The 19,346-nt window shown below is 46.4% G+C and overlaps 2 protein-coding genes across 2 annotated transcripts in view; one reads left to right on the plus strand and one right to left on the minus strand.

Annotated features, from left to right (window-relative positions):
• The first annotated feature begins 891 nt into the window (after window positions 1-891).
• On the plus strand, window positions 892-5,189 carry LOC144106409 (cytochrome c oxidase subunit 6C-like). The gene is made up of 3 exons (XM_077639214.1): window positions 892-984; window positions 1,950-2,118; window positions 3,005-5,189. Exons 2-3 carry the CDS (start codon window positions 1,964-1,966, stop codon window positions 3,069-3,071), a joined length of 222 nt encoding a protein of 73 aa, XP_077495340.1. The 5' UTR covers window positions 892-984; window positions 1,950-1,963; the 3' UTR covers window positions 3,072-5,189.
• A 3,094-nt stretch (window positions 5,190-8,283) lies between these two features.
• The window catches only part of LOC144108806 (uncharacterized), a 46,676-nt gene continuing 35,613 nt past the window's right edge, over window positions 8,284-19,346 (minus strand). Inside the window, exons 9-10 of the mRNA XM_077641987.1 lie at window positions 18,586-18,723; window positions 8,284-12,809 (exon numbers count right to left, since the gene is read on the minus strand). Of these exons, the coding sequence (XP_077498113.1) occupies window positions 12,745-12,809; window positions 18,586-18,723 (203 nt within the window). The 3' untranslated portion in view covers window positions 8,284-12,744. The remainder of the gene's footprint in view (window positions 12,810-18,585; window positions 18,724-19,346) is intronic.

Here is a 19,346-nt window from a genome sequence, read left to right on the forward strand (position 1 = left end):
AGGTCCGCCGGTGGCGGCGCCTTTTTGCAGCCCCATAGAATGTGATCGTATCCGGCTATCTCGCCGCATTCTTTGCAAGTTGGATTGTATTGTGTTGGGTGCATGTGAGCTGGTTTTGACGGGTTAGAGAAGGCTCGCGTCTGAAGCCGGCGCCACGTTACCTCCTGCCTTTTAGGACAAAAACGAACGGTCGGAGCGGTATCTGTAATATGGACGCTAGCCCATAGATATCTCCGGGAGGAAGCACATGTAGAAATTGTTTTTTGAGGAAAGAAAATGACGCACTAACTCTCTCACATATCTCGGTAGACACCCGAACCGCGCTGTAAGGGAAGGGATAAAGGAGAGATTGAAAGAAGAGGAGCCGTAGTGTAAGGCTCCGGAATAATTTCGACCACCTGGGGATCATCTTTAAAGTGCACTGACATTGCACAGCACACGGGCGCCTTTTGCGTTCTGCCTCCATCGAAACGCTGCCGCCGCGGTCGGGTTCGACCCCAAGTACTCCGGCTCAGTAGACGAGCGCCTTAACCACTTAGCCACCGCGGCGAGTCTATCAATTTGCCCTTTTGTCCTTTTCTGCGTTCTCAAATTTCAGATAAGGGGTGGCAGAGTATCCTGCTTAGAGCAACGGCTTGCACTCGTCGGCATAAATCTCTTTCCTTCACCCCTTTTCTTTGATTTGCTATGCGGCATATTATTGTTCTGCTTCATAGTCCTATTTGAATGTGGCGCCTTTCTCCGGCTTCGGCCTCAATGCAAGCCCGCACATGAAGAAAATAAAAAAACGTTATTACGCGTATGTTTCTAATTTATTATAACAAGACTTTTAAAATAAAAAAATTATAAAGAATTTGAATGGGCTCAAAGCTGAAAATAACGTACACAAATCTGCGATCCAGATGTCCGTGGTGGGAAGCCATTTGCTGGAGCACTTTCGTCGTGTTGCCGGCACTTATCGTGTTTAGGAAGTCATCTTCTAAGGTAGTTCTTCACCGCGGTTATTGTGTGCTAGCCTGACGGGTCTGCCCTAAGTTTATTCTTCTGTTACGCTTGCTGGCTTAGGCTTCATTTAGCATAAAACACCACCAGGCAGATCTTTGGGGGGTGACTCTTTGAAGGTCAATAATCGGTTTGTTGAGCTTGCTTTCGTTGGTGAAACGGCTAGATCGGTTAGTAAAAAGTAAATTGTTGTCACGGGTATCATGCATGAATTGAGAATGGGTGCTGCGTTCACTGTGGAGGTTGAATCACTTTTGAACACCTGTAGAAGAGTTAGTGGTGGGCATTGGCTGTGCGTTTCTGATCAATCTCGATTCGCACGTACTCCAACGGGCAGCACCCATCGTAGCCTGCATAGCATGGTCTCTACTGCCGCATTTGTCTCTTTTGGGGAATTACGACTTGTTTCGTTTAGTCCTGCTGCACCACCACAGTTCGTGCCTTTGGATCCGAGATTTCGTGTTGCCTTAGCTGCAGCAACATGCGCCGAGCTTAGCACGTGAGCGATTTTGACTGCAACCGCCGCCGCCGCCTCTGGTTCAATGAATGTCGAGCCTGCGAGCACCGGACGCCGTTATCTAAACTCCGTGTTTCCACTTCGGCAGCGGTAAATTTAACGGAGTGTGAAGAAGTCGTTTTGCCTGCCCGCCGTTTTTACTTTTTTTGTAGCATCGAAAAGCATTCGCATTGCAGAGGTCACCTGGATAATAGTAACGATCACCTTTGTCTTTAAAACCGTACACTGTGCGCATGACATGGCCGCACAGGCAGGAAAAAGGATTTAACCACGTTACCCAGCTGAGTTTGGGAAGATAGATGTAGGGAAAGGAGTTGTGAACGTAAAAGATATCTTTTAACAGAATACAGGGGCTTCTGTGGCCAGTAAGGGAATGCGTTAATGCAGCAGTTGCACTTCGAAGCGTGCTTATTTGCATTTTTTTTTTCAGGAGCACCTGGCACCATGTCTCAAGTGGCACGACCACAGTTCCATGGGCTTCTGAAGAGCCACCTGCGGAAGCACATTGCCATCTGCTTGACTCTGGGCGTCATCGGAGGAGCTGCGTGGCGATACCTCTACGCCAACCCCCGAAAGCAGCGCTACGCAGACTTCTACAAGTACGCACTCCTTTCCTCTGCTTGTGGGCAGCAATCCGCATACCCAAACATTACAAAGGCAAGAGGTCATAAACAAGAACACACTTTTCCAGTGCTGAATGCGTACCGTAGCCCAGAAACACAGTAACAGCTCAGAAGGGGAATGGCAAATACAAACGCTGTCTGCTGGTACGTTTGTGAGCATGTTTTGTACAAGTAAAACAACCCGAGCCCATGTACAACAGACTAGCGTAACTCTTAGCGTGTTTGTCTGTGCTTTTGACCAATTTCAAGATGCTAGGCTGGTTGTTAAGAGGTAATCAGCAAGGCAGTCAACTGAACCAAATCAATTTTTCTGTTTAAACAAAAAATACAGCTAGAATGTGTAAGGCAGTATGACCACAGGTGCTTGTGATCACATATCTCCTGCCACAGCGGTCCAGTGTTTAGGCACTGAGCCCTATGACACTGATTCGATCCTGGCCACAGCGGCCGTGTTCCAATGGAAGCAAAATGCAAGGCGCCTGTGTACTGTGCGATGTTGGTTTCAAGAACCCCAGGTTGCCGAAATTATTCCAGAGCCCTCCACAGTGGTATCCCCCATAGTCCACGTCACTTTGGGACAATAAGCTCCATATACCACACCATCCATACTATCATCTTTCATTTAGTGTAAGCCACTGTGTTGCTTCACAAATTCGGTTTCATACATTGTGAACATTTCACCTGGAAAACTTTGTCTGTATAGCCTACTTTCATGAAGTAAAGGCTCCCCCGTGACCCTTGTTCATTTTTTATGGTCTCAAGAATCCCATCTTCCTGCCTTCCCTGCACTTTCATGCCTGTGCAGCAGTGCTTTGCGGCAGTCCACTTGCAAGAAATGCAACATTCTCACTTGTGTTCGCAGGAACTATGATCCTGAGGCTGAGTATGAGAAAATGGTCAAGGCTGGAGTTCTTAAGCCTGCGGATTAATGGTAAGCTTACACACTTCCCTACAGCTTCCTTATCCCCCTTTAGATATGCGTGCCTTATTTTAGACTGTAAATTAGGTTGCAGTCTTGAATGTGGTGTATACATTGAGCAGCGTTCACTCATTGGAGACCCTTTGCCACGTGCTGTGCCTACAGATTTTGACTAGATGCCTTCACATTCTTGTGTTTCCACGTCAGCATGCTGTTGAAATTTGTTTAATGTAACAAACTGCGGAGTGTTTGGTCTTCTTATTAATGCAGTAGCATTAGAGGTCCAGTCTTCAAGAAAAGCTGGCGTCCGTCCGACTGTCTGGGTCACAAAAAAAAAAAAAACAGGTGGCCCTGCCATGGTACTCCTTTGCTTTACTCCAAGTACCCCTTTTCTTCCATAGATTCATAGATCACACCGAGTCCTCAAACCGCTACTGTCGTAGTGGTGCAGCGGTTAAGCAATGCACCGCTGCCCCGGCAGGTGGCTGTTTCAAACACCCACCAGTGGCGCTTGTGAGACACAAGTTGCTCTTCCTGAGCTCCCGTAAGGATAATTTTTGCACAGATAGTTCTTCGGGAGGCTGTCTATCTCTCTACCAATAAGCTGATGCGAAGTGCTTTGATGGGCAGGTGGCCATTGCATTGAATTTATTTGAATCTGCCTTGGTGGGCAAATTACAATTTTAAATTGCTGTTCCACTTAGCAGGAATTGGACTAAGGTAGCATCATCAGCCTGATGTCAGCATTCAACTGAACAGTGGGTACTGCTGCAAGTTCCCATCTTTTAATGCAAATGCATTAAATGGCTAATCGTCAATGAAACGTGGCCCTGCCATGGCACTCCTTTACTTTACTCCAAGTACTCCTTTTCTTTCATAGATTCATAGATCACGGAGTTTTCAGACCCCTAATGGCATAGTGGTGCAGCGGTTAAGCAATGCATGGTCTCGCATGAAGTCAGCTGTTGACATAAGATAGTAATGGGTGATCATAGGCAATGAAGCGACAACATTAGACGAGACAGCAGTAGTTAGTGATAGTGGTAGTTTTGGAGCCACAAAGGACATGGCTAAATAATGATGAGGACCATTATTGACAGTGACAATGATGAAGGCCTTCGGGGTAAAGGCCTTTAGGTCAAAGGATGCTTTCGCATTCATAGCGCGTAAGGACCTTAAGTGCCCATCGCAACTTTCATTTTTATTTTCCATGCAAGCAAATTTCTACAACTCGTTTTCATCTCCTCGGTGATGAGTACAAACCACTTGATAGCTGTGAACACTTGTGTTTCAGCAAACATATCTTGTAAATCGCCATATCCTCATTGGTTGATTAGAAAGTGTGTAGATGTGTGCCCAAAATAGCCTGAAGGGCAGTTCTATTGCAATTTTGCAATCCACATGCTGGGCTTTACCTCCGAGATGAGTCCTCATTATTTAGAGCTAACACATCAGACGTCCGTTCTTTTTTCTTTTTCCACCGCTCCCATTGTGCTTGCTGGCTACCTTGCCTACTTCGTCATAGTATCTCCGGGGTTATGGCTTCATTGCTTCGGTCAGTGTTGCATGTGGTCTTGACTTGGCTGCAGACAGCCAGGTTTGTTTGATGCGTCAATCCAAGAATCGAAAGACCAACTCTCTTTTGTGAAGATCTATCCTTCTGAACAGATTCTTCACAGTTATACTAGCCTTTTGACGTCTGTTACTGCAATTTCCTGGTTATGGTTTTTCATCTAATGCTCGCGTAGGTCAGTTTCAGCTGAAGGAAAAAGATTTTTCGCTCTCTCCACTCTCGTACGCAATCAGTGACAGAGTATAAACACAAAAAGTTTACTAATATCTGGCTGTGACTATCTGAGCAGGAAAGGGTCATGTGCAGATTGTAATAAATGACCTTGAAGAATGAAATCATGAATATCCATCCTGCTCTGGAAGAGAAAAAAAAATTATAACATGTTGCGACACACTGACACGTCCAGAAAATGACTTGGAACTGTGAAAGAAGCCTGCCAATGATATGATTGTATCACTGTTTTGTTTTCACTTGCAGGGTCCCCGCAAACTGCTGTCTTTAATTCCTGCGTGTGCCACGGGGCGGTGTAGATAATAAATCCATGTTCTTGCCGGACTTCTGCTCGTGTCTCGAGATTTTTGATCTCTCAAGCCTGCCATGTATGCCGAGAGGTTTTTAATTAACTTTACTACCTTACAAATTCAGTCTGAAGTGTGGTAGTGGCTGTAGTCAAATACAAAAAGCAAAAACAGTAAACTCCTTTGAAGGAAGCCCTCCAACCAATGGTGTCAACCTACAGGCTATGGTGTCACGGTCGGTCACCTTGTGATGCCATGCTAGCACATGCAAGGCGACTGCCAGCGATGTCATGGCACTAGCTCAACACAATTTGTTGTTTGGAGACCTTTTTTCAGGTGCATTTGCTGATTTGTATCAGATTTTTTCAACAATAGAAACCACGCCGCGGTGGTTGGCATTGGCTTTTATGGCTTGACAAATGACCTGGTACATTAACTGTGGTTTTAGGTTAGGTTACTTAAAATCAGTTGCTGGGCGTGTTGGTACTTCATGCTTACAATCACAGCGCAAAGACAAACATGGACTTGAGGGGAGACACCACAAAGCGCCGACTTCAACGTTTATTGCTGCGCGCAGCAACTACATATAGCATACAGCGGGCATGCGCAGCAACGAAAAGGAAAGTCATGTGAGACTGGTAGCAGCGCCAACCCGCAAAGGAAACACATCATCACAGGTACAAGGAAGACAACATAAAGCTAAAACCTAAATGTCGGGACGCAAACAAGAACAAAACCATGATACCCTAGTTGGAAATTCCTAAGACCCGACGTTCTTTATCACCTAACAACACGAAAGGGGTGCTGACACAATAATCTCCTTTTTCTGCAATCTCACCAGCCTCTGCTATCTCTCTGGCAATTTTGCTGACATACTTATGAAGAACTGTTGTTTTTCCCAAAAAAGGACCACGTTCCTTACACTGTTGGCAATCACGGCAGTGTGTGCCTAGATGACGGGATGCCCCGATGACACTATTGCTGTGTTCCATGAGCCTCTCGTTCAGACATCTGCCAGTTTGGCCAACGTAGGCTCGGCCACAGGGCAAAGGTATAGAGTACACTACGTTTTTTGCGCACTCTACAAAAGGTTGCCTGTGCCTAGCAGTGCAGGAATCGCTGACAGTAATGGTGGAATTTACCCTCTTGCACAGTTTCGACAGCTTCTCTGGTGCGGAAAACACCACATGCACACCTGCTCTTTTCCCTATTTTTTTGAGCTGGTGGGCGACGGTGTGCATGTACGGTAGTACCGCCACATTTTTCTTCCAATTTGTGTCAGTCCCAACGGTGTCCGGCACTACTTCCCTGCTTTCTTTGAGCATGTTCTCGGCAACCGATAACAAGAGTGAACACGGGTAGCCAGAGCCGCTCAACCGGGTCACCTGGCTAGAAAACGCATAATCCAGTCGATGCTCGCATGATTTCGTAAGAGCACTGCAAAAGCAAGATTTTACAATTGCCCGTTCGACTAGTTTTGAGTGAGCTGAACCAAAAGGAAGGACAGGTTTGTTTCCTCGCGGTTCATAAGCCCAACACACATGGTCAGCAGAAAAATAAATGCCCAGATCAAGAAATCTGATGAATTCGTTCACAGCCTTTTCATGCGTCAGGATTAGTGGATGAAGGCATTCGGAAAATATATAAAAGATACTGAACATGCTAGCCTGATTGGACATATCCTGTGAGTTGGTAAAAACGAGAAAATCATCAACATATCTGAAAATGCCCGCAACACTGGAACCTTCACTTCTGCGTTTCAACTCTCGGTCCCACTCCGCTAGAAAAATGTCGCTCAAAACAGGAGCAACGCAGGAGCCAATGCATATTCCGTTTTTTTGAGTGACGATGTTACCTTCCCAAACAGCGAATGTAGACTTGAGGTACGTTGAAAGCAATTCTATTAAGTTATTTACGGACAGACCACAACTGTTCTGAAACAGAATCACTCCGTGTCTGTCAATGCAGTTCCTGACACTGATCAACAGGTTGTCCTGAGGAATAGAATAATAAAGGTCTTTAATGTCGACTAAGAAAGCCGACAGGTTCGCCTTGGGCCTGCCCTTAAGAAATCTGATCACCTCATCAGAGTTCTTCACCTTAAAAGGGTCATCAATCGTAAGAACATTTAAGTTTTGCTGCAGAAACCTTGCAAGCGACTTCTGCCATGTCCCATTCTCAGAAATAATTACCCGCAGTGGGCAGTCCACTTTACGAGTTTTTGCAGCGAAGAAAAGTTCCAAGCCGAGCTTTTCCGCCTTGTCTATGGACTTAAAAAGATTATCCAAATTCATGGAGCTGCATAATCTTTTTGCCGCACTCTTTACACGCTCCAGACGTACCTCATTTCTTCTATCGAACACTGCGGGTAATTATTGCTCGAAATAAGGCTTACACAAAAACACAGCATTTTGGCAATGAAGCCAAAAATGGCACCATCCAAAAACTACCAAGACAGCACTAAACCTGAGCCTTGGCCAACTTGGTAATCCATTAATACAGCGCTTATGCTTGCGAGTCTTCCTTCGTCCTTGTTTCAATTCGCACCGTATTACTCAAGAAAGCATGACAGCATTTAACTATGGAAATGGCATCGATATCCACACCCGCATGGTGCTCAAAAGTTGAAAATTTCCAAGGTTCCTGTACCGTGTAGTTCCAGATGATTTGCTATTACTTTTGTTGACGTACATCAACAGTAATGAGTCTAGGTTAAGCAGCGTTCGCAGAAGCAGTACATATTGCCGTCCGACATAACGTCATCTCTTCCACTACCTCTAGAAACCAATATCAGATTGCAAGACGTAATGAATTGTGGTGAAGGGCCTTTCATCGAGTTTTGCTAGAGAGAAAACTCTGTCGGACTAGTCTATGCCCCCGCCACCTCCGAGAATGTTTTGTTGCTCCCATTCTTTGCAACCATTTGGATTAGCAGTTTTTCCCGCACCCTCGTGGTTTATTGCAACTTCTGCCTGGCTGCAAAACACGCTTGCTTCAGTAGCAGTTTGCATTACTACTAACCTTTACATGGTGTGCGCTGTCCAGAAAGCACAGTTCTTACATTTAGCAGCCTCTACACAAAGAGGATGTATGGAGTGGGGGTGAAAAATTACCACGCTTGACGCAATGTGTTCAAGTGACAGTTTTTAATACCGGTATGAAAACTCACAACAAACCATAAAAAGTTTTTTCTTCATTACAATCTGCAGGCATAGTGTCTGTGGTTTTTTTTTTTTTCTTCTATACAGAGATGTTGCAGCAAATGTACAAATATATTCACAAGGCAGTTACAAGATTCTGACGAAAAAAAAAATTGTGAAAAAACATGATGCAACAACCACAAATAGCAAAGGAAGGTAAGAACAAACAGGACGACGAGTTCCATAAAAATAGGCAGGAAAGGGAGGAGGGCGGGAAGGGAAAGTAGGCAGAGAAGCAAGTGTTCATTGCTGAGCGCTCTCTGCTTTCGCTGCTCTTGCTTGGTAGGTGCTATCACCCAGTGTTATCAGCTCCCCACAGTTGCATTTTCGCTTCCACTAGGCTTAAAAATTGCGCAACTCGCATTTGCTCCTGCTAACCGCAGGAAGCCAACAAGCCAAAGTTGAGAAGAATGACGGCCATGCAAAAATACCCAAAAAGTTGCTCCCTCGTTGCTAGGCAACAAGGCATGTATTTTTAATCAATGCACCTGGTTATTCCACAACTAAGCCCGTCATCCAGAGGTGCTGTCACCGATGACAACATGAAAATGGCAGGAGAAAAAGAAAGCCTGCTATGGTCACATGGACACAAGTTAACTATCAGTGACCCAATTCTGTCTGTACATTGCTAGTATCTTTGCCTAACCACTAGCCACAGCCGAAAGGCTTTCAACATGGGGAAGAGATAACTGCTGGGCACCTCGTCCACACCAGGCTGTGCTAAATAACGACCGGGGTTCCAATAAATAAATGTGAACAGTGGCAAGAGGGGGAGGAAAGGAATGGGGGGGGGGGGGGGTGGCATTGCAACGAACTGCACTGAGGACAAAGCAGCCTCCAGAGACGTCCCTTCAAACCACTGCCAAAGGCTTCCATTCAAACAGGAGGGGGAAATGAATCAACAGGAGCAGTAGTGCATATACCACACAGAGGCATTACTTCGTTACAGTACTGACAGGAGGCAACTTTCTTTGTTTCTTCTTTTGCATCGTCGTAAGGCCCTTTTGCTTCTAGTTACCCGCTCTCACGGAGCCCCAAACAAAATATATTTGCCCTGAAATCATTTGTACAGCGGGCAGCCAGAGAGAATGTGTGGTGGCAGAAGGAAAATCTAGAGTCTATGTACAATAGCGCAGGTGCTGCTAAAGAAATGTGCAGCGGAGAAAAAAAAATTTTTAAAAAGGGGAGTGGGTTAAGAACAGTGGGACCATGTCATGAGGAAACACACCGATGACCGCAAAAGAGCGCCTGTCAATGCCGTCTATCTTGCACTGCACCCATTTCGAAAAACCTCCCTCCATCCCGTCTGTTGAGAACACCTTTCCGCACTTGTCTCTCACCTCAAGGCTTTGGTATGGCTACACAGGGCGTAGCAGATTTTGTTCTCTAACAGCTGCTGCTATTACGCTAGGTAGGACAGCACACTGCAGCCACTGCTTAGTGTCGAAGGAGACGGAGGAAAAAAAATGAACCCAAGCACTGCCATGAGCGTTCATGAATTTGTTCTTTGTGCAACACAATACAGTTAAATAGTGTCGTCGGCCATCAACAACGGAGGAGGAAAAAAAAACATAAAAGGCGACGTGAGTGACGATTACTCGACAGAGTGGTGAAGTAGATGAGAATTCGCACGCTCACTTAGGACACCAATCCGCTGCCTACTGCACTCAACTTTCCTTGGCACGGACACCAGTACACCACGGCCGAGACTCAGCCCTTTCCCCCGTGTGTAAAAAAAAAAAAAAAAAAGGTGTGGCATGACGAAGGGAGGGACTTCAAATGACTTCTCGCTTTTAAAATGGAGCAGGTCTGATGATTGGGCAGAAGGCACAATGACCACTGCGCACGCTGATGAGCGGGGAAGAGAGCGATGCAAACAGCAGGCGGCAAAGGTGAGGGGAAAAGAGGAGGGAAAGGTGTGAAATGCACAACATGCAGACTCCCACAGAACCTGCCTGATAAGAAGGGTGAGAAAAAAATTATATAAAGTAGTAGCGATCTTTGACTCTGCAACAGCACAAAAAACATAAAAGGGTGGCCAGAGAAATACACAGGCACTAACATAATAAACGCTGGATCTGTATTTACAAGCAACGCAAAACTCATAGGCCCACGTGCCTCATGTGTATGGGATGAAACTTCCGTCACAACTCCCTCACTCGAGGCAGAGGGAGGGAAAAAAAAAAAAACGGGAACAACACAGGCGACTCAACGGCAATGTACAGGGCAAAAGTAATCATGTAAGCAGGTTTGCGAGGCGGTGGCAAACATTTGTGTCTCAAATTTTTTTAAAATTAAAAAAAAGGGAGGGAGTAGGCATGTAACGACGAACCCAGACAACACAGAACAGTACTTTTCCCCCCCACAAGGCCCTGTTGCCTGCAAAATGAAACGAGGGGAAAAGATAATAAAAAAGCAACTTTCTGCACACTCTGTACAATGCATCACGCATGTGTGTGTCTATGGCATGATGTATTTACAATGCGATGGCAGCAGAAGCGTGTAGAGACTAAGGAAAAACAAACAAAACGTTTCTACGCCCTTATCCACACACACACACCTATGCAGACAAAATGATGAAAAACACTAAGTGGCAAAAAAAAACGAAGGTGAATGACATATTGTAACGGAAACCAAGAACAGAGATACAGGCAGACAAAAGAATCGTACATAAAGAAACAACGCGCGTCTACCGTTCTCTTAGCGTCATTCACATTTCTGTACACAATTATAGTACATCATCCAAGTGGTCTATGTATAAATTCTTCTAACCTCTCTCTTTTTTTTTTCATTTTGTGTCTCACAGCAGACATCTCACTAGGAAAAGGCGAGATGGAGAACAGAAACAGGATGACGGGGAGAGGGGGAAAAAGAATAAAAAAAGAAATACAAAGCATTGCATTGGAACCGGCCTCAGCATTGCCTTATAGTCACTAGTGCTCATCCCTTGGTCACCAACACTCTTTGCCACCTCTGTCTATGCAGGAGTTGCAGCCATGAACCCCAAGGACTGCTTCGCAGCTTTACGGAGTTCCTTGCCACAAAGCCAGGGGGAGGAATACGGCTAACGCTGCCAGCAGGGAAAGCGAATCGACCGCCTGCATGCACCACTACTGCAAGCCGCCTCCCTGCACTAACCCGGAAGGAAAAAAAAAAGAAGCACAAAGTAGAAACGACAGCCATAAGGGAGAGGCAGAAAATGAGAAAAAAGAAACCTAGAAACTGCATTTCATGCAGATGCGCGGCTTTTTGGTAGTGTTAAAGGAAATTGCAGTATTGGAAAAAGAAAAAAAAAAACGTGGATGTCTCTGAGGCCTCGCTAACCACCTCACACCTGAGCATGGGCACGAGCTGTCTACCATCAGTCCATCTCCCCCTAAGCCACTGAAATGCAATGACATTTCAGTGGGCATTTTGCTAAGCATGGTCTAGAGTTCTCAAGGCTACAGGCCTGTTGTAAGGGTCCACAATAGGGCACTACTTCAGCCCACTACCGGAGCTAGATAATCACGGGGGCCCCCACACATTCACAGGCACTTCCTGTTCCAATTTAAGAAGCTGTTGACGTAACTGAAATACGAGCGCAACGATGGATGAGACCATAGCATGAGTATTGCGCTCACTCATATAGCCATTCACTAAATGCCAACGTAATAAACATATGAAACACTTGTAAAATCGCACTTCTGACAGGGAGACGGATTGCCCTGAAAAAAAAAAAAAAATCCAATGGCCTTCCCTTGTCTCAGCTCTCAAGATTATTCCAAGCAATTTTTGTCTTTGCCATCACTTCAACTTGACAAATCAACAGATAGACACAACTGAGAGCCATTTTTGCATTTTTTGCTTGTGCAACAAAAGCAGCAGTGTCCAGACATCCAGTTTGCCCGACTCCTCAGCTGCGTCCCACACCAATAACACCACAAACAGTTGTCTGACAACGAAAGTCGCTTGTCTAACGGAGACAGTCTCGCACACAGCCTCCAGCTTGGCTTGGGCATACTCGCCAGAAGGTTGCAAGGAGAAGCCGGTGCCACAGGGTCGACCGGGAAGAGACCAGGAAAAGGGTGGGCTTGGAAAAATAGAAAGAAAAAAAGAGAAAGGGGCGGGAAAATAGAGAAAGAGAGCAAAGTCTAACAAGTGAGGCATCCTCTCCAGGCAGCAGCTCCTCGGTGGAAAATATGCGAGGTCGCCACCGCGGAACGCAGAGCGGCGGCAGCAGTGACGGCGGCAGCAACGGGTGGTACAGAGCAGGTAGCACAAGAGTAGCAGTGGTAGCACATGGCAACAGTGTGTACTTCCGGGTGTCTGTGTGTATGAACTCGGTAATGTGTATATGTGTGTACAAGTGCACGCGTGTTCTTTGCATTCCTAAGGCCCCGTGGGTGGTTGCTACCTATGGCTGTCTTTGGAGTAGCGCCGCCGCTTGTTTGGGGCTGCCGCCTCCTGCTGCGGGTCTGCAAAGAAGTTGGGGAAACAGAAAGCAGCAAAGTTTTAAACAAAGGCCCCTTCAAACATGCTGCAATAACATGAAACTTCAGTGCAGTTTCTTTAGTGTACACAACAACAAAGCAAGCCAAGACAGGTACCCAGCCCACTGCAGTGGCTCAGCAGTTGAGGCACTCGGCTGCTGAGCCCGAGGACATGGGTTCAATTTTGGCCATGGTGGCCGCATTCTAATGGAAGTGAAATGCAAGACGCCCATATAATGTGCAACGTCAGGGCACGTTAAACAACCCCAGGTGGTTGAAATTATTCCAGAGCCCATCACTACAGCGTTCCTCAGAGCTCATGTGTTGCTCTGGGACAAACCCCATATACTATACATTACCAAGAGAGGTATGAGATGCACCTGAATTACCTGAATATAGTATACAGTGGAACCTCGTTCATACGTTTTCACCGGACCAGGGAAAAAAAACGTAACAGCCGGGAAAACGCAACAGTGAGAAAAGCTCCGAAAATGAATGAAAAGTGCGGTTTCAACTATAGACAATTTATTTACACATAGTGCGCTTAGGACTTAAAAAAGTCCAGAATGGTGGCTTGCTGTTTCTTTCACTCGCTAAAAATCACCACACGTTTCTCAATAGCCTGGAAGGCTGCACTGCTGTCAGCGTCGCTGTGAGGTGCGACGTACATGCGACGGCTGCACCCGAAAGAAGAGGCCCGTTTCGTCGGCGTTGTAAATGTCACGAGGCTCATACCCCTCAATTATTCCAGATAGGGTGGCCTCCCAATCATCCACTGCTTCCATGTTGACACTCGCTGCTTCTCCGCTTACCGTCTTATAAGCAATGCCGTGCCTCTTCCGGAAACGGTCAATCCAGCCATTGGATGCCGCAAAGTCGGTGATGCCCAGTTTGTCGGCTATGTCCATCGCCTTCTCGCGCAAAATGCTGCCGTCAAAGTTGACACCGGCAGCACGAGCTTGCTTGTACCAGGTAAAAACAGCCTCGTCTAGGTTTCCATACTTGGTGCCACGAGCCTGCTTTGCCTTCGGGCCGAAGAGTGCGGCATTCCCCTCTATCTTGGCACTCTTCGAGACGATGCTGTTAAGCGTCGAGGGTGGGAGACCAAGGTCCTTGGCAATGTCGACTCTCTTCCGCGCTGGCTGCCTGTCGACAGCGTTTAATGCGTCCAGCTTTTCCTCAAGGGAAAGCGCCTTCCACTTGCGCGACGCCATCTAAGCACAAGTTCGACGTTCACAAGGCTTAATGCACAATGAAGAAGAGGAGTCGACCCGCCCAACAACCATGCGGCGACCGTAAAAGTGAGAGCCATTAGGGAAGGAAAATTTATAGTGAGAGCATTTTTCACGAATGGCCACCTAGTGGCAGCCTCTCGAACTAGCGTGCGGCTTCTTGCAGCCAGTTCCATAGCCAAGCCCGGTCAAGCCCGGCCAAAACTCGCCAAAAGTCAAAATGGCGGTTGGAGTGCGTTGCCTACTTCAGCCCAGGCGTGTTCGGGGTGCTAAGTTGCGACGTATCATGCGGGAACGTTTTCATAGCTACTACGTAACAGCGGGGTTCCTTATACATTGGATCCTATGGAAGCTATGCCGGGACCGGATGAAAACGACGTAGCAGCCGGGAAAACACAGCAGTGAGGAACGTAACAGCGGGGTTCTACTGTACATATAAATATGGTCAACCCTGGCCATATCAAACCTGCGTATGTGAAATTACTGTTTATATCAAACAGTCTAACCATCCCCTTGGAAATCCCGTGCAAATGCTTATTGCTGTAGTTCTTGTCTACCGAACTACTCTAGAGAGGAACATTCAATATAAAGTGGGAGCTCACGAGAAGAAGCGAATGGAAGTGAAAGCATCCACTGCACCCTTACGCCCTCCCCACCTGCCCTGTGAAGCGGATGGTGTCGCTGCCCGTTTTCAACATAAGCCACCTCGATACCAACAAAAAAGCGTGCCAGTGACTCGAATCGTAACAATGACAAACACAAAGCCAAGCGAGTCCGTAGGACTGACTCTGTTGCGCCTATCAAGGCAGCGCAGAGCCGGTTGGATGCGACAGCGACACCAGCTCGCGTCCATCTTAGATTTTTAAAAAATGGACCTTTGGTTGAAAATAAATCTCCACAGTATTGTTTGCGTCTATATTAGTCTGAAAAAAAACAAACAAACGAACTATTGGACTCCATAGAGTCCGTAATAGCGGTCATGAAAATGTACAAGTTCCTATCAGGTGTGTGACAGTTCCTCAGCGAAGTCCAAAACATTGCACATGTCCAAATTATTGGAGTCTGAAAAATCGGTCAACTACTATATCGATATATCAAAATACTTGCAATCCCCTTCGAGTTCAATATATACGAGATCCCCTTCGATATTTTTACAGGTCATGAAGCTTTGGCTGCAAGTTTGAAACAGGGAGAGAAGGTGCCACCACTAGGGACGCCACTAACCACCCAAGGGCATAGACGCGGCACTGGTGGTCTCATGTCAGAGCCAACGCTGTTTACAATGTTTTTGTGCAACATTCAGGTTATTTCCTTTGCGGGGAACCAATATGGTATATACTTGTGTAAGGGCCACTCTAGTGATCACCATACACCCGAATTACACTCAAAGCGGCAGCAGTCACACTCGCATCGAACAGCTGTATCGTGGCTCCTTCACATGCGTGCCCTTTGTTTAGAATGGGAAGGGGATGCGTTCTGGAAGAATAGCCTACAAGTGCAGCTGCTATGAGAATGTTGCTGGAGAGAATTTCACTCCAGTCTGCTGATGCAGAGAGTAATTACGCATGCAACCAGCATGCAACACTGCAGTGCAGCAGTCACCACTCCTGAACGTACATATCATGCTTCTTATCTCAAAACGCGACATTTCTAAGTGGTCGTACACAATCTTCCAGTCTTAAGTAACGCAGGACTTTCTGACCATTGCATTAATATGACAAGTTGGGCTAGTTAGTGCGTATTCATGGTTAACAAGCGCAAAAAAGACGAAGATGCACGGAAGACGACGACACAGCAAAAGCGTTGACCACACTTCGCATTTTGTCCCTCGTACATGCCGCATTTTATGGGCTCTTAGAAAGGACATTATCAACTGACCTGAAACGTACAAGCTTTCATGTAATGGCTGGTGTTCTTTGGTTTGGCCATTTGGTTTCTAAATGGCCAAACAGTAACCAGTTTATCTAACTAATTGCCGCAAGAAATTTATCTTCATGCAAGTTACAAAGCAAAAATTTGGGCCTTGCCTTTAGGTCATGACGTGACGAAAGGTGTACTGCACACTGAACCCATTTCCTTGAATTAACTCCCAGGTGAAACTTTGCTAATTTCTGGCGCGGCGACCAGCTTGAGTAACCACTGGTACTATGAGCTTGACACAACATTTGACACAGATGGTGTCACTCATGCCGAAGTGTTTTAAATAAACTGAGACTGCATGGCCTGCTTTCACTTTCCACGCTGTTCGGTGCCACAAATGAGGCATGGCAAACCCCTTTTCTGAGTTCTTCTTCAGCTGTAACAACAGCAAGCGTACACTGCCGTTGTTCAGCACCCTCTGCGGCAGTCACACGCAGCCCGCCAGTCGCAACACGTGAAATGAATCGCAAGAACTACATGCCAAACTAGCACAATATCACTCACTGAGAATGGCAGCCACCTTCCATACAGTCCGCTTAGTGCCCTCCAACGACACTTAGCGCCACATCGCAGTCGCCTCTCGCAGTGTGCAAAGCTCCCCCTTAGTATCTCGACAGCAAAGCGCCATGATCGGTAAAAGTACTGATGGACTCTGGCAGCACTTTCTGTGCATTTCAGTTTCAATCTTTTCTGAAAAGAGGGGGGGGGGGGGGAGTTCTCTCATACAATAGACTCTTGTCCATTTGAGCCCGCTTAATTCTAACTTTCCCTTTAACTGACTGACAATGAGGCACTGCAGCCAACATCAAGCATATTAAAGAGTGCTGCATAAACTCATGCGAGGGCCGGCACTTTTTTTTTTTTTTTTTCAAAATCCGGGTGTGAATTTTGAAGGTGCAGCCCATACTCAAATTAAAAAAAAAAAAAACATCAGTATTTTTTTCCTCAGCTATCTAGTCCAAAACACTGAGTGCGGTCCGTACACGAGTATGGCCATTGCACAGGATTGTACGATATTACTCTTGTTTGGGCTAGTGTTAGGCTCATGGTGCAAGGTATAACGAAGAAGGTGCAACCAACAGTGACGCACAAACTACAGCACCAGTGCTATTTGGGCCAGTTGGTTTGCGGCGAACCATATAACCAACATGACAAGATCAACAATAACAAAGAAGACACAACAACGGGACCAGGGGCTTCCCGTTTTCCGTCTTAAATGCTGCCTGTTATTCTGACAAGATGCTGCCCTTAGTTCAACCTCTGTGCAGTCTTCTGGTCCCGATAAAATTTGTATCATAAGGAGCCTACTGCTGCTGTGGGAGGGGAGGGGAGAGGAGGAATGTGGTCAGTTTCGGATGCCTGAGAAGCACAATGACCATTTCTGAGACCATACCCATAGTAACTGCTGTCAAACAACCTAGCATATAACTTCGCGTAAGGGCTGCATCTGTGTATGGGCGGCACCCAGTTTTGGACTCGATAACTGAGAAAAAACATACAGCTTACCGCATTTATTCGAATTTAGGCCAATAATTTTTTCATAAACACAAGGTATGAAACCCTTCTAGGTCAGCTTAGCTTTGAAAATTTCATCGTTGTATTTATAAAGTAGGACGACAACGCACAAAAATGAAAGAAAGCAGCATGTAGGTGGCACCCCCCCCCAAAAAAAACACCAACAGCAGACAGCACTGTAGCCATTACTATACTTAGCCGATGTCAACAAAAGCACACGCCAGCATTGGCTCCTATTTTGACCTTGTTTTCTCTTCGTGTGGTGGCGTGGGCACCTTCGGTAGCAGTGCAATGTTTTCAAACGTGGTTTTTACTGACACCGGTGTTATCATGCGCCACCTTCAAGTGAATCTTCAAACCTGCAAGCCAGTCGGGACTTCGGTATGGTCAAAAAGAATGTTCACCGTTGGAGGGGGGGAGGTGATGAATGTTTTGCTTGCGCGCAACGAGAAGGGCCTTCATGGTCCCGAAGGCCGCTACCCAAAGTGGACTCAAATCAGCATTGGTAGAGTTCATGAAATCGCTAGGAGTTGTAGCTAGCTGGATCGCTGCAGCCTGGGAGGACATTCTGGTAAGATTGGTTGCACGCTCATTCTGAAAGTGCAGCATCTCTAATGCACTCGATGGCACAGAAAATTGTGCATTGTAAGAAGAGTACAGTGATAAAAAGGTCAGTGATGATGAGTGAGTAGGAGGAGGTTCCAGGAAATAAACGCCGTTTGCATGCTGTCCCTGCTATCATTTTCATTTTTTTTTTTTGGCTGGCTTACACTCGAGGAAAGCTTTTTTTTTTTTTTTTGGCCTTCAACTTTCGGGTGTCAGCGTAGAATCGTGATGGGCCTAGATTCAGGTAAATATGGTAAGTTTTTGTATGGGCCGCCGCAACTTAAAATTCACACCCGAATTTTAAAAAAAAAGGTTTGGCCCTCACACGAGTTTATTACTTAGCAGCACAACTATCTCTCAGTTTTTCAGCTCAACTTTTCACAGCCCTGGGAGCAGAGATCAATTTTCACTGGAAACTTTGACTTGCTTCAGTCGCCTCACTCCTTGAACCGCACACCAACAGTTATAACCTACAAAAGATGTCTCACCCGTGGAAGGGCCTGACGCCCTGGTTTTCCTCTTCATGACGACCACAGCGTCCTCGTCCCTAACCTCAGAGTCCCGCCGGAAGTTGCGCTGGTTCGGCAGTCGTGGGGGAGACGCCCTGTGATCGCGGCCAGAGGGCACTGCATCGAAAACACACATTGTGAAAGCCATCAGCACACACGTACACTGCACATTCAGGCTGACGTATCTCGCTCTCAGTAATGGCTGTGCATGAGGAGTGAAAATAAAATCACAATAACAAAGGAAACTATAAACTGACACCACTGTCAGGCTGTGCAACAACTCGCTTGTTACTGTAGAGTTGGGAATAGGGTTGAGTCCACTTATAATGACCCCAGTTGTATCACATGCTCGCATGTTACAAGGGTGATGCTACCATCAAGACGTGTATTAGAACAATGGCACTGTGTTTCGGATAAAACTTGAGGTGAACACTGCACCAGTCAGGCAGACCAAATGAGGAGGCCCCCGTAAACTCCACCCGCGGTCAAAAGTGCATCTCTCTTAGCCCACATGAACTGCCCCTGAACTGCTCCTTCTGAAAGAATGGCAACCCAAGAAAGCAATGCAAAAGGTAGCATTGAAAGTTTAAACAAGTGCTGGCTAGCACACACCAACAGCCTATACGGTCAGTCAGTGCAAGTATGTACGCTGGCTGGGCAAAGCGCCCACAGTGAGAGAACCACGGTAACTGCGAGACTGGCAGCGCTGAAAGTGAGTACTGCCCATGATCGGTGATCAA

Source organism: Amblyomma americanum, chromosome 10, assembly GCF_052857255.1.
Source record: "Amblyomma americanum isolate KBUSLIRL-KWMA chromosome 10, ASM5285725v1, whole genome shotgun sequence".
NCBI lineage: Eukaryota > Metazoa > Arthropoda > Arachnida > Ixodida > Ixodidae > Amblyomma > Amblyomma americanum.

Coding starts and splice junctions, on each gene's coding strand:
- LOC144106409 (XM_077639214.1), top strand. CDS start 1,964: ATGTCTCAAGTGGCACGACCACAGTTCCATGGGCTTCTGAAGAGCCAC. Junction 2,119..3,004: donor CGCTACGCAGACTTCTACAA/GTACGCACTCCT, acceptor TTGTGTTCGCAG/GAACTATGATCCTGAGGCTG.